Genomic DNA, 18,423 nt, shown 5'->3' on the forward strand with positions numbered 1-18,423 from the left:
TTCTCTGTTTTTATGCTAGTACCACGCTGTTTTCATTACTGTAGCTCTGTAATAGAGTTTGAAGTCAGGGATGGTAATGCCTCCAGAAGTTCCTTTATTGTATAAGATTGTTTTGGCTATCCTGGGTTTTTTGTTTTTCCATATAAAGTTGATTATTGTCCTCTCAAGATCTGTGAAGAATTTTGATGGGACCTTGATGGGGATTGCATTGAATCTATACATTGCTTTTGATAGAATTGCCATTTTTACTATGTTGATCCTCCCAATCCAAGAGCAGGGGAGATTCCTCCATCTTCTAGTATCCTCTTCAATTTCTTTCTTCAATGCCTTAAAGTTCTTGTCAAATAGATCTTTCACTTCCTTGGTTAGAGTTACCCCAAGATATTTTATGCTGTTTGTGGCTATCGTGAAAGGTGATGATTCTCTTATTTCCCTCTCTGCTTCCATATCCTTTGTGTATAAGAGGGTGACTGAAAGAACAATAATCAATTTCATATGTAAAAACAAAAATTCCAGGATAGCAAAACAATCTTGTACAATAAAGGAACTTCTGGAGGCATCACCATCCCTGACATTAAGCTCAATTACTGAGATACAGTAATGAAAATAGTATGGTGTTGGCATAAAAACAGAGACATTGACTAGTGGAATTGAATTGAAGACCCAGAAATTAATTCACAGACCTATGAACACCTGATTTTTGACAAAGAAGATAAATTATGAAATGGAAAAAGAAAGCATCTTCAACAAATGATGTTGGCATAACTGGATGTCAACCTGTAGAATAATGAAAATAGATCCATATCTATTGCCATGCACAAAATTCAAGTCCAAATGGATTAAAGACCTCAATATAAATCTGATCACACTGAACCTGATAGAAGAAAAAATGAGAAGTAGCCTGCAATGCATGGGCATAGGAGACCACTTCCTAAATGACCCAGTAGCACCGACAATAAGAGTAACAACAAATAAATAGGACCTTCTGACTGAGAAGCTTCTGTAAAGCAAAGGACACAATCAATAAGACAAAAAGGTAGCCTACTGAATGGGAAAAGATCTTTACCAACCCTTCATCAGACAAAAAAAAATGATCTCCAAAATATATAAAGAATTCAAGAAATTAGACATTAAACTTCTAAATAAGCCAATTAAAAATGGTGTGCTGAACAAAACAGAGAATTCTCAACAGAAGAATTTAAAATGGCCAAAAAATACTTAAGGACATGTTCAAATTCCTTAGCTATCAGGGAAATGAAGATGAAAACAACTCTGAACTACTATCTTACACTTGTCAGAATGTCTAAGATCAAAAACACCAATGATAGCTTATGCTAGAGAGAATACAGAGTAAGGGGAACACTCAGCCATTGCTCATGGGAATGCAAACTTGTGCAATCAATTTGGAAATCAGTGTGGCGGTTTCTCAGGAAATTGTAAATCAACCTACTTTAGGATCCAGCAATACCACTCTTGGGAATATATCCAAAAGATGCTCAATAATACTGCAAAAGCATTTGTTCAACTATGATCATAGAAGCATTATTTGTAATAGCCAGAATCTGGAAACAACCTAGATACCCCTCAACTGAAGAGTGGATGAAGAAAGCATGGCACATTTACACATTACAGTTCTACTCAGCTGTTTAAAAAAATGACATATTGAATTTTGCATGTAAATGGATGGAATTAGAAAACACTATCCTAAGTCAGGTAACCCAGACCCACAAAAATGAATATGGTATGTACTCACTCATAAGTGGATACTAGCCATAAACAAAGGATATTGATCCTATAGAAGTTCATGATCCTATAGAAACTAAGTAATAAGGTGAACACAAAGAATAACATATATAGACCCACCTGGGAATTGGAAACAGACATGATCGCCTGATAAAATTAGTAGCAAGGGGGCAGGAGTAGATGGAAGCGGAGAAGTGGAGGGTTGAGGAGAACTTGAGGGAATGAAATTGTTGAGATGGAGAAAGGACAGATATGAGAGCAAGGAAAGAGATATCTTGATTGGGGGAGCATTATGGGGTTAGTAAGAAACCTTGCTCCAGAAAAATGCCCAGGAATCCACAAGGATGATCTCAGCTAAGACCCTAAGCAATAGAGGAGGGGGTGTCTGAACTGGCCTTGCCCTGTAGTTAGACAGATTATTATCTTAAATATCACTATAGAACCTTTGTCCAACAACAGATGGAAACAGAGGCAGAGAAACACACTAGAACACAGAACTGAGCTCCCAAGGTCCAGTTGAAGAGTGGAAGAAGTGAGAATATGAGCAAGAAGGTCAAGACCGTGAGGGGTTCACCCACTGAGACAGTTTGCCTGGGCTAATGGGAGCACACCAACTCCAACTGGACGGGCCGTGAATGAGAATGGGATCAAAGTAGTCCCTCTGAATGTGGATGATAGTTGGGGCAGACGGAGGGGCCACTGAACGTAGCACTGGGATTTGTCTCTACTGCATCTACTGACTTTTTGGGATCCTATTCTATTTGGATGTATACCTTGCTCAACCTACATGTAGTAGGGAGGGCCTTGGACTTGCCACAGGGCAGGGTGCCTTGTCCTCTCTTAGAACAGGAGAGGGGAGGGTTGGGAAGGTATGTGGAGAGAGTGGGAGAAGGGGAGGGAGTGGGAATTTGAATTGGTATTTTTATAGTAATAAAATAATAATAATAAAACAAAAAATAAACAAAAAAAGAAAGGAGAGACAAAATACATAGATATATGGGAGAGGGGATGATACAGAGAAAGACATATAGATAATAGATGGATGAGAGTTAATTTATCAAAGCGATTGGTACACAGTCTTATAACTGATAATTTCCTACGTAAGCTGACTGCAACAAATACTCAGGAAAACAGGTGGCATGTCTGAATGCAAGTTTAAAGGCATGAGGATAGCGGAGTAAAGTGTGCAGAATATCTTTATTAGGAAAATACATAGCTGTGTAAAATATTAATACTTTGACCCACTTTAACAAAAAGTCACATTTTGTACCACAACAATTTGTATTATGGATCAAATAGCATTGAGAATATGTGCTTGTGCACTAATGTATATACAGAAATAAATCTGCAGTAAAACCCAAGGTAGGAACTTAGACAAAGTGACCCTCTAAGATTAAGTTAGAGAAGGGATAATCATCTCAATTGAATACTTGTAATGTAGTAGGAAGGAAGTAATGCATCTAAAAGTGATAGAAATGTGACACCTCCAGGGACCATTATTCTTTTGGGAAGAGAAGGGATGTACATGGAGCTTATGGTTAGCAATAGGAAAACAAAATGCATGCTCAGTTCTAACCTAAGAACATCAAGGAAAAAGCATATTTAAAATTTTAACTTTTATTGACACTATCAGCAAAGCAAGGCATGACGTGACCCTGCAGTTGCACCCCTCCCTGTGACTTATCCTCTAACTGGAGCTACTCATGGACACTGGTTATTTGTTTCAAATACAAATACTTCTAGTGAGTCTAAGTGATGCTCAGCTAAAGAGTCTTGGTACCATCTTCTTCTTCATACTCTGTAGGTTTTATATGTATGTGGTTATGTGGATGTGTGCATAATCAAGTGCCTATATGTAAGAGAATATCTATACCTGTACATACACATATGTGGATGTCAGAAGTGAACCTTGTGCGTTGTTTCTCGGAACTGACAAGTTTGTTTTCAGAGACAGGGTATAACACTTGGGAACAAGGCTCACTAATGAGGCTGGATTGGATGTATAGCAGGCTCCCAGGATCTCTTGTTCTGTTTACACAGCGTTGGTACAACAAGAACACATTAATATGTCTTCAGGTTTCATTGGCAAGCACTTCAGTGAATGAAATATCTCTCTAGCATTCACTCCTATATGCACGATGCTTCATGATATGTGGACCAACATCATGTGTTGGGAACTCTATTTTATTTCACTTCTTACCTAAACTGTAAGCAAGTCTAAGAACAGGTGCACAAATCAAACTTATTTATTACTGAAAACATACAGAAGAAAATGACCATGGATTCTCGTATTACATTATTTGTAGTGAAGTTCTATTTTAGTTAAAGACCAGATACACATTAGCAAAATGAATAATAACACAGTTGCAGAGAATAGAATATAGCAATATATTTCTACTGTGATTCCACAAGTTGCAAAATAGTTAACAGGGGTTTCCTGGATCATGACAGAATGGGAATACATGAGAGGAGGGAAGGACATCTTGTCCCTGATGGGGAAGGAGGTGAATGAAGGTCTAGAGGAGAATTACAGAAAACAATACTACTTGGGCAAGGCAATCTGCTCCTCTTTAGACAGGAATAAAGCAGAGCTGGAATTTGGGTGGTACAGAGGCAAATCCATTGACCAATGGGGTTGTATCAATATCCTTAGTATTAACCAGCGATTTCAGCTTAAAGTTCTGTAAAATGGTGGTGAGAAATAGAAACAGCTCCATTCGTGCCAGGCCCTCTCCTGCACAAATTCGTTTTCCTAGGGGGGATAAAATCAAAGATTACTTTCTCATTTGCAAATTTGAGAATCACTGCATTTGTAACTGAGACTATGAATTAACGATAAGTTTTAGGTGGATGGATAGATGTTTGGCTGCATGAAAGAACAATTAATTCGGCAAATAGAAAAATGTGAAACATAATTGTTTCTCAGTTAACCTATACTATTAAGAAATACATTGTTCAAAAATACTTTTTAACTAGCTGTAGTTATTCACATCTGTAATCAGGCTGCCTAGGGGACTGAGGAGGAATTTTGTGTTAATTATCACAAATAACTCTCTGATCTATTCATGAAATTATATTAATGATAAGTGATTTCTTCTTATGATTCTTCTCAACCCATGAATTTTGAGGCAACTAGGGAATCATTTATTAGAATGGTGTTCCATTTTTTGCACTAATATATCAAGTTGGAGAGATAAATGTACTGATATCCCCAATAACCCAGAGATCTGGGAGTCTTTCTCATTGGCCTGCTTTAACTGAAATTTAAGCATTATTCATTTGTGTGTTTACCAAGTGCACTTGGGATGCTTCAGTAATTTTTGGTATTATTGGAGACTTGTAATTACATAGTTGAGCATCCAGGTGAGTAACACAGCAAAGAAGACCTGAATGTAAATTATGACGTCTCCATTTTCACAGTGAGGAGAGTGTAAATGGCCTTTGCTTTCTTTGGTATTTCTGTGATGTAGCTAAAGGAAGAATACAAACACACTGTACTCCAGCTTTCTGAGTTTTGAACAGTGGATTAACAATTAAAGCCTCACTTTCATAACCTGACAAAGAAGAAATCTCTTTATCATGACACGCATAAACACTGAAAGTCATACTCCTGATCGTTGGCCATTAGGGAGCCACTATATAAGTCTCTACAGATCCTCATGTCCCTGCATGCATGGAAATGAATTTCTATTACCTGTTGAAAATGGCACGAAGTAGTCACTTTTCTTAAAATTTCCATTGTTATCTAGAAAGTGGCCAGGGTCAAATATCTCTGGGTTGGGGAATTCCTTGCTGTCATTCAGCACTGATGTCAGTGATGTTATTACCGTTGTTCCCTGTAACAACACACAGAAACAAATAAAGTTAAAAGAAATCAAGGAGCTAAGACAAATCAGGAAAATGACCTAGTTCACCTTCTGCTCCATAGTTGGGATGAAGTACAAAGAACAGTAGGGACATTTCAACAGGCAGAACAGTAAGCAGCAGGGAGGAAGTCAGTCACAGTGTTGTAGCTGATGTGACTTCAATGACATTCACAGGAGTACTTGGACTAAAACTTCTGAGTCTCTTCTCCCTTTCCTTTAGATTGAACTCTTGATTCTCTGAACACCGACTGCTCTACTTCATCACATATGTCTACATACCCTTCATGTGAATCAGGTTATAAGTAGAAAAATTCATTGAATGTTTTGAACAGAATAGGAGACCATTCATTAAGTACAAAAAGGAAGATTTAGAAAGACAAAGACTACTCCTTTTCTCTAACTTATAGACTCTATCTTTGTGTTTATATATTATAAGAAAGAAAATGCAGTGCTATGTGCAGAAGTAGATGTGTTCAGACTTGTATATAATCTGTCTATGTGAATGTACAAACATAAATATAGAAATGCATATATATGCATAAATATATATATATGTGTGTGTGTGTGTCAGAAATGCAAGATGAGGACTATTTGGAAGAAAAAAAAGGAATGGGATGGGGAGAAGAGGGAGATGATAAAATAAAACAAAGTATGATGAAGGTTAGATGATCTGGTGACAGCTAAATCAATAAAACTTCTCAAGACACAGGAATTGCAGGGAGCTGGTGCGGGCAAGTTCTCTTTAACTAGTAGAAAAACTAACCTCATATCATTTCAAAGTTTCTAGGAATGTGGTCAACAAATCTTTTTCAAGGCTGCCAATACATATTAGAAGGCAGTTTATCTAAATATGTCTAAAATTTTAAAGCCTAAAAGACCATTAATGATATGTGTAAATTATGTGAAAATTAAGTTCTAGTATCTACAAGCATTGAACATAGTATATTCATAATCATTTGTTTACATGTTAATCATGACTGCTGCTCTACTGCAGTGAGAGTTTCTGAAGGGGCAGCACAATCTTCTTGGCCTAGAAAGGCTGAGATCTGCCAGAACAATTATGGCAAAGATCATTGGTTCCTTCTTATCCTATTTGTTTTGATGAGATCAGTGGCTCTATTCTTTTTTTTTTTGTTTTGTTTTTTTTTTTTTTCGAGACAGGGTTTCTCTGTGGTTTTGGAGCCTGTCCTGGAACTAGCTCTGTAGACCAGGCTGGTCTCGAACTCACAGAGATCCGCCTGCCTCTGCCTCCCGAGTGCTGGGATTAAAGGCGTGCGCCACCATCGCCCGGCCAGTGGCTCTATTCTTATCTAAGAAATTATTTATCCTATTTCTCAGAATGTACAATCAACTTGGTTGTTTTATAAAGTAAAACAATAGAATATTCTACTTGACTACACCCCAAAGAAACCTGTCATGTCATGAACCTGAAAGAGAGTGATGATGGAGAATAAGTTTAGCTGATACAACACTCACCTCAAACTAGGCTTTAAAGCCAAGGAAGATATGAGTAAATGTGTCCTTCCTATTTTGACCTTTGTTATACTTATCATTTAGTTATCTCTAAGTATGTAAACTTAACCAAGTTCTGTATGTTAACCACAGACCTCAACAGTCTTACCTTGAGAATGTCCCTTAGCCAAACAGATAAACTAACCTATATACTAAGTCTGTTATCATACAGAAAACCTACTGCCAATTGGAGAAGTAAGTTCTATTATCAGCACATGATATTAGTAACTGGAACCTTAGCAGTATCATTTTGCCCCATTCCACCCTAACCCCAAAAAGGAGAGTCCCAGTAGAGAACAATGTCATGCTTTATGAATACAATTATTCCAATAAATCTTCAAAATAGCACTAATTTGACACCGAAATAAGTACAAACATAATAACATGAGGAATCAATTTAAACTCCTTTTTAAGGCAAAAACTTGGTTTTAATATAAAAATAGAGTAGAACAAATTTGAGGAAGAAAAACTATGAAAGGAATTTTCTTAAACTAGAAGTCATAAGCAATGTGTAGTGGAGAAATCCATTATACATATGTGTTAATACCATATACACTCGGTGATCAAAATTATTCAATACATAAAACCATAAAATGGGCATAAAGAAAAATTTTAAAAATAATATACATACTTTTGTGAATAAAATTCATCTCAAAGTGAAAATCTATGTTCCTGGGTCATACTCAAACATAATTGGCTCCACAGTAAAGTATCTCATAAACCATTAAATAAATCAGATCAAAATTTTTCATCTGATCTGTACAACTATCAGTGTATCCTATGACTTCAAAAATGATAAAGAGATATTAAAGTCACTATCCTTCATTCTAATCAGAAATGAGACAAGAAATATTCCTTGCAAACAGTTTTGTTCATCACCATCCTGCAATTCATCGTACTGAAGATAAACTAAGAACACTGGAATATGAAAAGTATATAGAAAAGTATTAGCCCACATAACACCTTCAATTTCACAAACATTTACAGACACATTATTAGAAATAATAAAACTCCTATGTTCAGATAAGATTACAAACAACAGAATGATTACATAAATTAATTCTATTGAGCTAATGGAAAGAAAAGCAGAATCGGCACTAGAGAGATAATGACAGAAAGATACTCACCATTTAGGAGACCTCTGAAATGTTTACAGACTCCATCAATGAAAAGAAACAGGGCAGAGAAATAAATATCACAAATAAATGATTGAATGACATAACTTTATTGATGAGTTGAAGAATCCAGCATATCAATTCTTTCCAATTTGGAGATTTTTTTTTTCTCATAATGATAAAAGTCAGAAAAGTCTTTTGGAAAATTGACAAAATGTGGACCTTCAAACAGAGATGCCTAAACCTTGCCAAACAGTATTTGGAAGAGAGAGCAAATGTGGGAGTGCCATTACCAGTTCTATCTGTACCTGCAGTAGAGCGGCCCCTCTCATCCTGAAGCAGTATAGGCCATCAGCAGCACCAGATAACTCAGAGGACTGTAACAACACTGTGAACCCGCGAGCATCAAGAGCACAGAGGCGAAGCAGGGAAGAGACAAGCTCACCTTGGGGATGATGTAGTTCCTGAATTTAATGTCACAGGTCACTGCATGGGGCAGGTTGATGGGGATGAGGCTGATGAATCTCTGGACCTCATGAATCATGGCATCTGTATAGGGCATGTGGCTCCTGTCCTGCATGCAGGGGCTGCGGTTTCTGCCAACCACACGGTGAATCTCTTCCTGGACTTTAGCTATTTGATCACAGTGGCAAAGGGAAATAGGAGAAAAGTAACATTTTTAGCACAATGTTAGGCCATACACAGCACAATGCAGGTGTTCCAAAATAAGTGTAAATGTACACTTTTCATTCATGGATAAAGTATTTATACATATATTTATACAGAAATGCTGTGTTGTGGATTTATATCATTATCCTCTGCAGATATTATGATAGATCAGGATATTTTTATTATTTAGTAGCTGTAATAGCAAACAAAGCATAAGTAATTAAAAAGATCAAATAAAACAATATAATTCTTCAAAATACTTTAATCTATGATAAAGGACATTAGAAGTCAGATGCTAAATCTGTACCTAAATACAATATTCTCTTACAATCACATTCTATTGTATATATATTTATGAATATGTGTGTGTTGGATGTGTCCAATTTGAAAGATTCTTCATGTTTGTTCCCACACTCAGATATTCACACAGAAACTGTATTAATTACAACACTGGCCAACCGCTTAGGTTTTTCCTAGCTAGGTTTTACATCTTAATTAACCCACTTCTATTAATCTGCATATCACCATCAGGTTGTGGCCTGCCAGTAAGGTTCAAGCGTCTTTCTCCTTCAGGAGTTTATGGCATTTGCCTGACACTGCCTTCTTTCTTTCTCTATCTCTACTTGGATTTCCTTCCTGCTATATTTTGTCGTGTCATAGGCCAAGTAACCTATTTGGTAATAAAACATATTCTCAGCATACAGAGGGGAAATCCAACATCATACTATTTCTTATATGCCCACATAACACAACTATTATGACAATCAGATATTGGAAATGAAATTTCAGCTACATCTCATCATCTACATAAACAAATACAAGCTAAACATACCACACATACACTCTTCTTGTTTCCCCTCACTTCATTAACAATAGCATATTGGAACCTCATAAAACTAAAAAGTTTCATCATGGAAAAAAAATACCATCATTAGAACTAAATGGCAGGCTATAGAGTGGGAAAATATTTTTAGCAACCACACATTCAATAGAGGGCTAAGATTCAAAATATATAAAGAATTCAAAAAATGAGATATCAAGAAAACAAATAACCTGGTTAATAAATGGGGTACATATCTAAGCAAAGAAGTCTCAAAGATAAAATTCAAATTGCTGAGAGGAGCTTAGAAAACTGTTTGAAAGCCTTAGTCATCAGGGAAATGCATATCAAAACTACTTTGAGGTTTCAGCTTACAAACATCAGAACGCTGAAAATCAATTTTTGAAAAAGTGACAGCTCATGACGGCAAAGACATGGATAAAGAGAAACACTTTTGCATTTTTGGAGGGAGAGCAAACCCATACAGCCAAAATATATATATATATATATATATATATATATATATATATATATATATATATATACACACACACACACATATATAATCAGTGTGACAGTAACTGAGGAAGAAGGGAATCAATCTACCTCAAGATACAGCTACACTTCTCTTGAGCAGACACCTAAGAGTTGTGTCATCCTATCACACACACCCTTGCTCAACCATGTGTGGTTGAAATAAAATTGTGCAGAAAAACAGAGGAATAGTTTTTCAATGTTTCACATTTATATAATAGAGTGTTACTCAGCCATTATAAATTAATAAAATTATAAAATTCTTAGGTAAATGATGGAACTAGAAAAAAAATAGCCCAGACCTACAAATGTTGTAGGAGGCTGCTTGTTTATTTATCAGCTGCCCAGACTCTAAACAATCACACAGAAACTGTAGTAATTAAATCATTGCTTGGCCTATAAGCTCTAGTTTCCCATTGGCTAGCTCTTACATCTTAATTTAACACATTTCTATTAATCTGTGTATTGCTACATGGTTGTGGCTTACCGGCAAGGTTCTGTCTAGCATCTGTCTCTGGCTGAGCTAAATGACTTATTTTTCTTACTCTATTGCTTTTTCTACAAATTTAATATTTATTTTATTATGTTTACTTTTTAATGTATGATTGTCTGTTCTCTGTCTCTTTAAAGACATTGTTTTATTTCTTTATAAACCATTTACTTCCTTTTATAACTCTCTGTACTCTTTTTCCTTTTCTCCCAAGTCTACATACATTTTTTAAAACACACTGTGTCTTATTTAGATGTCCTTTTAAATGTCTTTTATGTATGAGTCTATCCTACTGTGTATCTGATATACTTTTCCGTCAAGGAGTGCCTCTTAAAATGTTAAGCAACATTATTAGGACTAAGGCTGCTTGATGGAGGTGGTTCTTGTATTTTATCTGTTGCTTTCATTGGTTAACTAATAAAGAAAACTGCCTTAGCCCATTTGATAGGCCAAACCTTAGGTGGGTGGAGTAAACAGAAGAGAATGCTGGGAGAAAGAAGCCGAGTCAGGAGACGCCATGATTCTCCCACACCAGACAGACGCAGGTTAAGATCTTTCCTGGTAAGCCAGCTCATGGTGCTACACAGAATATTAGAAATGGGTTAGATCAATATGTAAGAGCTAGCCAATAAGAGACTGGAACTAATGGGCCAGGCAGTGATTAAAAGAATACAGTTTCCGTGTAATTATTTCGGGTAAAGCTAACCGGGTGGCGGAACACAGCCCTGCTGCTCTTATTACAACAGAGTGGCACCCAACGTGCTAATGAACTCCACGTAAAACCTGAGAGGGCTTAAAAAGGAGAGAGAGAGAGAATTTAAGACAGCTTTTTGCTGTTTGTGGGTTGCATGCCGCAAAGAAATTGTCCTGACTCAGCAGCAGGAAAAAACTGGCTGTTTTAAAATGCCGGCTTTCTGGGCTGTGCTGCCATCGCAATCTCTGTCTGGCTCCTGCAGGAGACAGAGTCTTTGAATGGATCATTTGGAGTAAAGTGCTACGGCTTGCTTGATGGCAGTGTGGACTGCTGTGTGCCTGGAACTGTGTGTGGCTCAGGGGCACCAAATGGCTCTGAGGCAGGAGCAGCTCAACTCTGCCATGCTGAACTGTGCTGGTCTCAGGCAGGAACTACCATAATTACCATAATAACAGCGCAGTTAAGGTTTAGACTGAGCCGGACACAGGTGGTACCGTATTACCGTATTACCCCTATATGGTGCAACTTAAGTTTTTAAGAACTGCTTAACATTTTAAGAAATGCTCCTGGAAAAAAAAATTACAGATTCACAATAAAACAGATTCAGACATAAAAGACCTCTATGGGTCACAGTGTTGGATGAATGTACGTAGGCTTGAGAGAGAGAAAAAAAATATATATAGAGAGAGAGAATAAAGTTAATGCCCTTAAAAAGGGGGATAAAGTCTTTAAAGAGAGAGAGTACAGATAGTTATAGATTAAAAGAAAGAAAAATAAGCCACGTAAAAACGGAAAATTCACAGGGAGTCTGGATTTTTTGTATTATTGTGTTTTCTTTAAAATTTTTGACTGTAAAGGAGCTAACTGCAGAGAGACATTTCATTATATGGGCTGCCAAGCTAAACCAGAATGGATATAAGGGTATTATGATTTCAGAATATGGATCTAAGGATATGATGCTTTGGAGAGGGTCTTCTTTTGTTTTCACAGAGGACGAGACCCTGTTAATTGCTTCTGTCCCAATATGGTATGATAGGCCACGCCCTCCTGAAAGGTTGCTGTGAACACCCTCAAAAAATTGCTTCACTCAACTGCCCACTGAGATGAACCTGGCACACAGGTTATACCATGAAAGACCTGAATAACAGCGCCCCCATTCAGCAGGAAGCAGTTTGGAGAAAAAAACTGCGCCCATGTTCCCAAATATTGTTTATAAATGTTCTTTTACATTTAAAGGGGGATATGATATAGATATGAATAATTTACATTGATGTGGATTTGAAAGTCAATTTTGTTATATGTATACGCATATTTCTAATCTTGATTAAGGTATTGTGATTGTATAGTTCATTTAAAAATGTAATGTATATAGGTTGTTAATGGATAATCATCGATAATTGTCAAGCTTTTAGTCATGTTAGTTAGATTTTCTAGATGTGCATAGCTATATTTCAGCTAGATAGGCATTCTTCATATCTTTCAAAGACTGCAGAATATGGCATTTAATGTTTTAATAACTTAGGGCTTTTCATGATAATGAGACACGTCTGCTCCTGGCAGCACCAATCTACTTCAAGAGGAAGATGGGCACCGAAGAGGCTCCTTAAGGAGTTTGATAGCCATTTGGGCAAGAAACTGCTCTTGCCTGGACTCTTGCATAAACTGGACACAGAGAACCCGCAGAAAGAGGACTGCTGAACTTGCCTAAAGGTGAGATGGCTTTTCGGGGTTCCTGACTCCTAAAAGAGTCTGCGAGACATTCTGCAGGACACAGCAAAAAGTGACTGAACTGTCTTTGGAATTTCCTGCTTGATGAAAATGTCTGCTGGATACTATGGGCCTAAAGGTTGAAGATGGATGCCCCAACAGTACAAAAGAACTTTGGGTGACTGTCCAGGCAGTGAGATGTCTCTGTCATTTCTAGAGTTTTGGATCTCTTGTTTGCTTAGGTAATATTATATCCTTCTGGAGTCTTTGATGGAGTTGAAGAATGGATAGATAGTTATAGTTTTCCTTAGTTGTGATAAAATAGATATAAATATTATAACTGTAATTCTTGCTTGATAACTGTTTTGCTATATGTAATCCTACTATGTTAAAATGAAAGCCTTTTTTGTTTAAACAGAAAAAGGGGAAATGATGGAGGTGGTTCTTGTATTTTATCTGTTGCTTTCATTGGTTAACTAATAAAGAAAACTGCCTTAGCCCATTTGATAGGCCAAACCTTAGGTGGGTGGAGTAAACAGAAGAGAATGCTGGGAGAAAGAAGCCGAGTCAGGAGACGCCATGATTCTCCCACTCCAGACAGACGCAGGTTAAGATCTTTCCTGGTAAGCCAGCTCATGGTGCTACACAGAATATTAGAAATGGGTTAGATCAATATGTAAGAGCTAGCCAATAAGAGACTGGAACTAATGGGCCAGGCAGTGATTAAAAGAATACAGTTTCCGTGTAATTATTTCGGGTAAAGCCATGCGGGTGGCGGAACACAGCCCTGCCGCTCATATTACAACAGCTGCTTGGCTTTTGTTTCCGCCCAGTTCAACATATCAGGGGTCCATTCATTGACTCTGAGAACCATTCTCTCTGCCCTACATCTAGGGTCAGGTTGCAGTAGGCTTGTGATGCCATTAAGCAAATTGTAGCTTTCTGTTCACAAACCCCATTTAAATGCTCCATAGCCAGACCTCCTGAAAGAGTCAGAGTTTCTGCTGGCAGCACAGCCCAGGAAAGTAGTCTACAACACATGGGCACAGGAGACCACTTCCTAAGTATAACCCCAGCAGCACAGACAATAAGTGTAACATTGAATAAATGTTCTCCAAAACTGAGAAGCTTCTGTAAAGCAAAGGACTCTGTCATTAAGACAAAAAGGCAACCTACTGACTGGGAGAAGATCTTCGTCAACCCTGCAACAGACAAAGGTCTGATCTCCAAAATATATAAAGAACTCAAGAAACTAGACTTTAAAATGCTGATTAACTCAATTAAAAAAAAATGGGGCACTGAACTGAACAGAGAATTCTCAACAGAAGAAGTTCAAATGGCCAAAAGACACTTAAGGTCATGCTCAAACTCCTGAGCAATCAGGGAAATGCAAATCAAAACAATTTTGAGATTCCATCTTACACCGGTCAGATTGTCTAAAATCAAAAACACCAATGATAGCCTTTTCTGGAGGGGATGTGGTGTAAGGGGTACACTCATCCATTGCTGGTTGGAATGCAAACTTGTGCAACCACTTTGGAAATCAATGTGGCAGTTTCTCAGGAAATTCGGGATCACCCTACCAGGATCCAGCAATACCACTCTTGGGAATATACCCAAGAGATGCCCTATCATGCTATAAAAGCATTTGTTCAACTATGTTCATAGCAGCATTATTTGTAATAGCCAGAACCTGGAAATATATAGAACTTAATGCATCAGAAATTTCATATATATATGAGAAACATATATAAAGGTGATCTAATGAAATAGCCAAGTAATGGGGAGGTAGAACCCCAGCTGAATGAACAACACTTTTTACCAAATGAAACTTCCAATACCAACATCAGGTTACTTCTAATTGAGTGGTTGGTCAAAGGAGTTCCCAGGGAATCTTCAAACAACCCAGGCTATTGTCAAGACAATGGGTTGCTCTCCACAAACTGTCAGCAAGGTCTCATTGTTGAACCAACACCTACACAACTTTGTGAACATGGAGAACTCAAGTCAATGTCCTCAGAGAGCCTTTACCCATATGTTCCAGGATCTTTGGTAGATGAATATGCTCTACCAAAAGAAAAATGAAACCACCAACCCAGCCACAAACCCTTTGATCAACAATGGTGTCTTGCCTGCAAGAAAAGCTGGGGCACTAGTGGCACAAGAACTTATCTGACTTAAGACTCACTCCATGATATCAAACCCATTCCTGAAACTGCTTTGGTGGCCATAATGGGAGATTAGATAGGCCTGAGACCTATAATAGAATCAAATACTTCTTTTTAAAAAACAGCATAAACAACAAAACATAAAAACAAAGCAATGAAATCATTCCTGATGGCATTCTGCTATACTCATAGATCAGATCAGTGTCTTGCTCAGTCATCTTTGGAGAATATTCATCCTGAAACAGAGAGCAACAAGTACAGAGACCCTCAAACAGGCATTATGCAGAGAGTGAAAGATCTCAGAATACATATTCCTAAATGGAATGTCTCCATCAAATTCCTCTCCTCGGGGCTCAGAGAACGCTGTGCATTAGGAAGCAGAAGGAGTGCAAGAACCAGGGGGATGGAGGGTATTGAGAATACAAATCTCTCTAAAATAAAAATAATCAAAGGATATATGAACTTGTGGAGACCAAGGCAACATTAAGAGGGTCTGCACAGGTATGCAATAGGTCCTTTGCATTACATAATGGCTTCCGGTTTACTTTATTATAGGATTCTTTGATGTGCAAAAGAAAGGGTTTATGTTTCCTATGCCTTCTCTTGTGTTCTTTCCCTTTCTTTTGTCTAATTCTAATGTGTTATTTTTGTTGTGTCATATTATATCTATTATATTCAATTATTTTATATATTATTCTCTAGAAAGCTGCTTGTTTTCGAATGAGAAGCAGAAAATAAGGATATCTGCATGTGAGAAAAGGTGGGAAATTTCAGGAAGGAGTAGAGGGAGAAGAAACCATAATCATGATATATTATGTTAGAAAAATCATTTTCACTAAAAGGAAAAAACTAGCAGTTTGGATTACAATGCTTTGTGATACCAATATTCAATGTTAGCTTAATTTCAATTACATAAATATTATTAATTATCATAAAAATATGATTATTTTGCATTATTAGCAGCCTTTTTATAAATAAATACACTTTATTTGTTCATAATTTTACATTTTTAAGTTATAATTATATTAGAAATTTAAGTAGATAATTTGAAATGCTGAGAATATATTCTCAATTAACAGGAGCATTACACTACAGTTGTTTCTCTTTCATTCCCTTTTTATGTTCAAACCTACATCACCCACATGGTAAATACTGAATTCCCCGAGGTGGTACCCAACAACTTCTATGATACTCTTACCCTCTGACAAGTGCTATTCAGACTCCTGTTTCCCATGACTTCCTGTTACTTTACTTCAGATAATAGGATAAAATATGATCTCTCATATTTCATGAAGAAATGGAAAATTTAACAAAACTAATGGTTAACCCTTCTGCCTTTTATTTTCTAAACACATAAGAATCCAGCTGATCTTGAGAAGAATTCTGGTGTAGTCTCAATGAGAAAAGTTTATGTGTGACTCAAATATTTCCCTGAAGGGTTCCATGCTTCTACTCAGTCCTGAAAACACCATGGGTGTTTAGATAGGTACTTACAACCTATTGTGTAAATATATGGAAAATATTTTCTATTATATTGGTAAAATAAGGGGCATTGATTTATTCCTTTTGTCTGGATGAGGGACCCCACTGCTCACATACATGGGGCAAGGCAGAGAAGGAGCCCTGAGGTCTATAATTTTGGGACTCAAATGCTGCCAGCCTCTGCTTTCACTCCTATGCATTGCTCATTCCCTGCCAGTCATCAATGTATCAGGTAAAGAGCTTCTTATCCTTAGTTTCTTGTAAGAATTTTATTTTCCTGGAGAGCTGTGACATGCTAAAGGGGAACAGGAAGGGAACCTCAGCAAGTCCAATGTCCTATAGACAACATTTTTCTCTTCTTAAGTTGCTATTGCTTTGGAACCAGAATCTTTACAGGTCTGTAGATACAGAGTCACAGCTTGTGTGTCTTACTTAAATGCATGTTCATCTAACATTAATGTTTCAACATCATCTTTCCTGTTCTACATTTTTCTTATCCCTCATAATAATGTTTCAGTAATTTGGTTAAGTCTCCTTGGCTGCTTGTTGTTATCTTTTCCTATCCAAAAAATATGATACATGGTTGTGCTTTTATCATGGATTGGGCACAGAAGGCAGAGTATGTTTTGTATGTGCTGAATCACTGAATCTGTTTTAAAATACAATGCCAAAGAAAACACTATTAGTACAGTTGAAAAGATCATTGTTCAACAATAGTTTAAGAAAATGGACTTCTGAATTGACAAAATTTCTTAATCTACATTTACCACATCATTCAAAAATCTTTCTAGAGAATCTAAATATTTCGGAATCTTCTCAGAAGGCACTTTATCCCAACCAGACTCAATAAAGTCTAGGTCTTTTACTTAGGCTTCAAGTGAGGTCGTTTTCTTTTCTCCATCGCAAAGTTAGATTCATCAGAATGAGGGAAGGAAACTAAAAGGTTTTAGTTGACCTAAAAACATAACTTGAGAATGAAAGGACATGTATCCACAGGACAATATATACTGGTCATGCCTATTTCAGTTAACCCTCCAGAAATCTCAGACACTGACCAGAATTTGATTGTTTTTCTTAAAGTTTTTTTTTTCTTAGTCATGTTGTTTATTACAGTGAATGTGAAGGACTGAGACATCAGTAACAAAAACAACACACAGGGCACTAGCAGAGTCTTTCCAGCATCTTATAGAAACACTGTGGGTCACCACCTGTGTCCTCACCTGTGACATCAGGGTGCTTCAGCAGGAGCAGTAAAGCATATCTCAGTGTTGTGCTTGTTGTCTCTGTCCCAGCAGCAAACAGGTCAAGTACAGTCGTTGCCAGATTTTCAAGTGTAAATTCTGATTGTTGATTGTGGCTTGCCTAAGAGTAATTTGATGGAATAATCTGATAAATTCTTTATCAGCACATCTGATTAAAATGACTCTACAGTTTCATGCAAATTTATATATTTATTACAGAAAGTATAAATTTTAAAGTAAAACTCCATAACATTCATTCGCAATGGTTATTCTAACTGTATGGAAGTTTATTAGGTTGTATAGATGTTTGGGTCTAGTTAATTTGGCATAATGTTTTATTTATGTACAAGATTTTTAATAATAAGACTTCAACAAAAATTTA

The 18,423-nt window shown here is 36.9% G+C and overlaps 1 protein-coding gene across 6 annotated transcripts in view; it reads right to left on the reverse strand.

The window, feature by feature from the left end:
• Positions 1–4,233: 4,233 nt before the first annotated feature.
• The window catches only part of LOC130880574 (cytochrome P450 2C25-like), a 32,798-nt gene continuing 18,608 nt past the window's right edge, over positions 4,234–18,423 (reverse strand). For 4 of the 6 annotated variants that reach the window (XM_057779683.1, XM_057779684.1, XM_057779680.1 and 1 more), the window contains 4 exons: positions 18,021–18,162; positions 8,682–8,869; positions 5,438–5,579; positions 4,234–4,495 (listed from right to left, as the gene is read on the reverse strand). In XM_057779683.1, coding sequence (XP_057635666.1) covers positions 4,314–4,495; positions 5,438–5,579; positions 8,682–8,869; positions 18,021–18,162 — 654 coding nt within the window. In that variant the 3' untranslated portion in view covers positions 4,234–4,313. The remainder of the gene's footprint in view (positions 4,496–5,437; positions 5,580–8,681; positions 8,870–18,020; positions 18,163–18,423) is intronic. The other 2 variants (XM_057779681.1, XM_057779685.1) reach the window with 1 other exon arrangement.

The sequence above is a fragment of the Chionomys nivalis genome, chromosome 8, assembly GCF_950005125.1.
Source record: "Chionomys nivalis chromosome 8, mChiNiv1.1, whole genome shotgun sequence".
NCBI classification, from domain to species: domain Eukaryota; kingdom Metazoa; phylum Chordata; class Mammalia; order Rodentia; family Cricetidae; genus Chionomys; species Chionomys nivalis.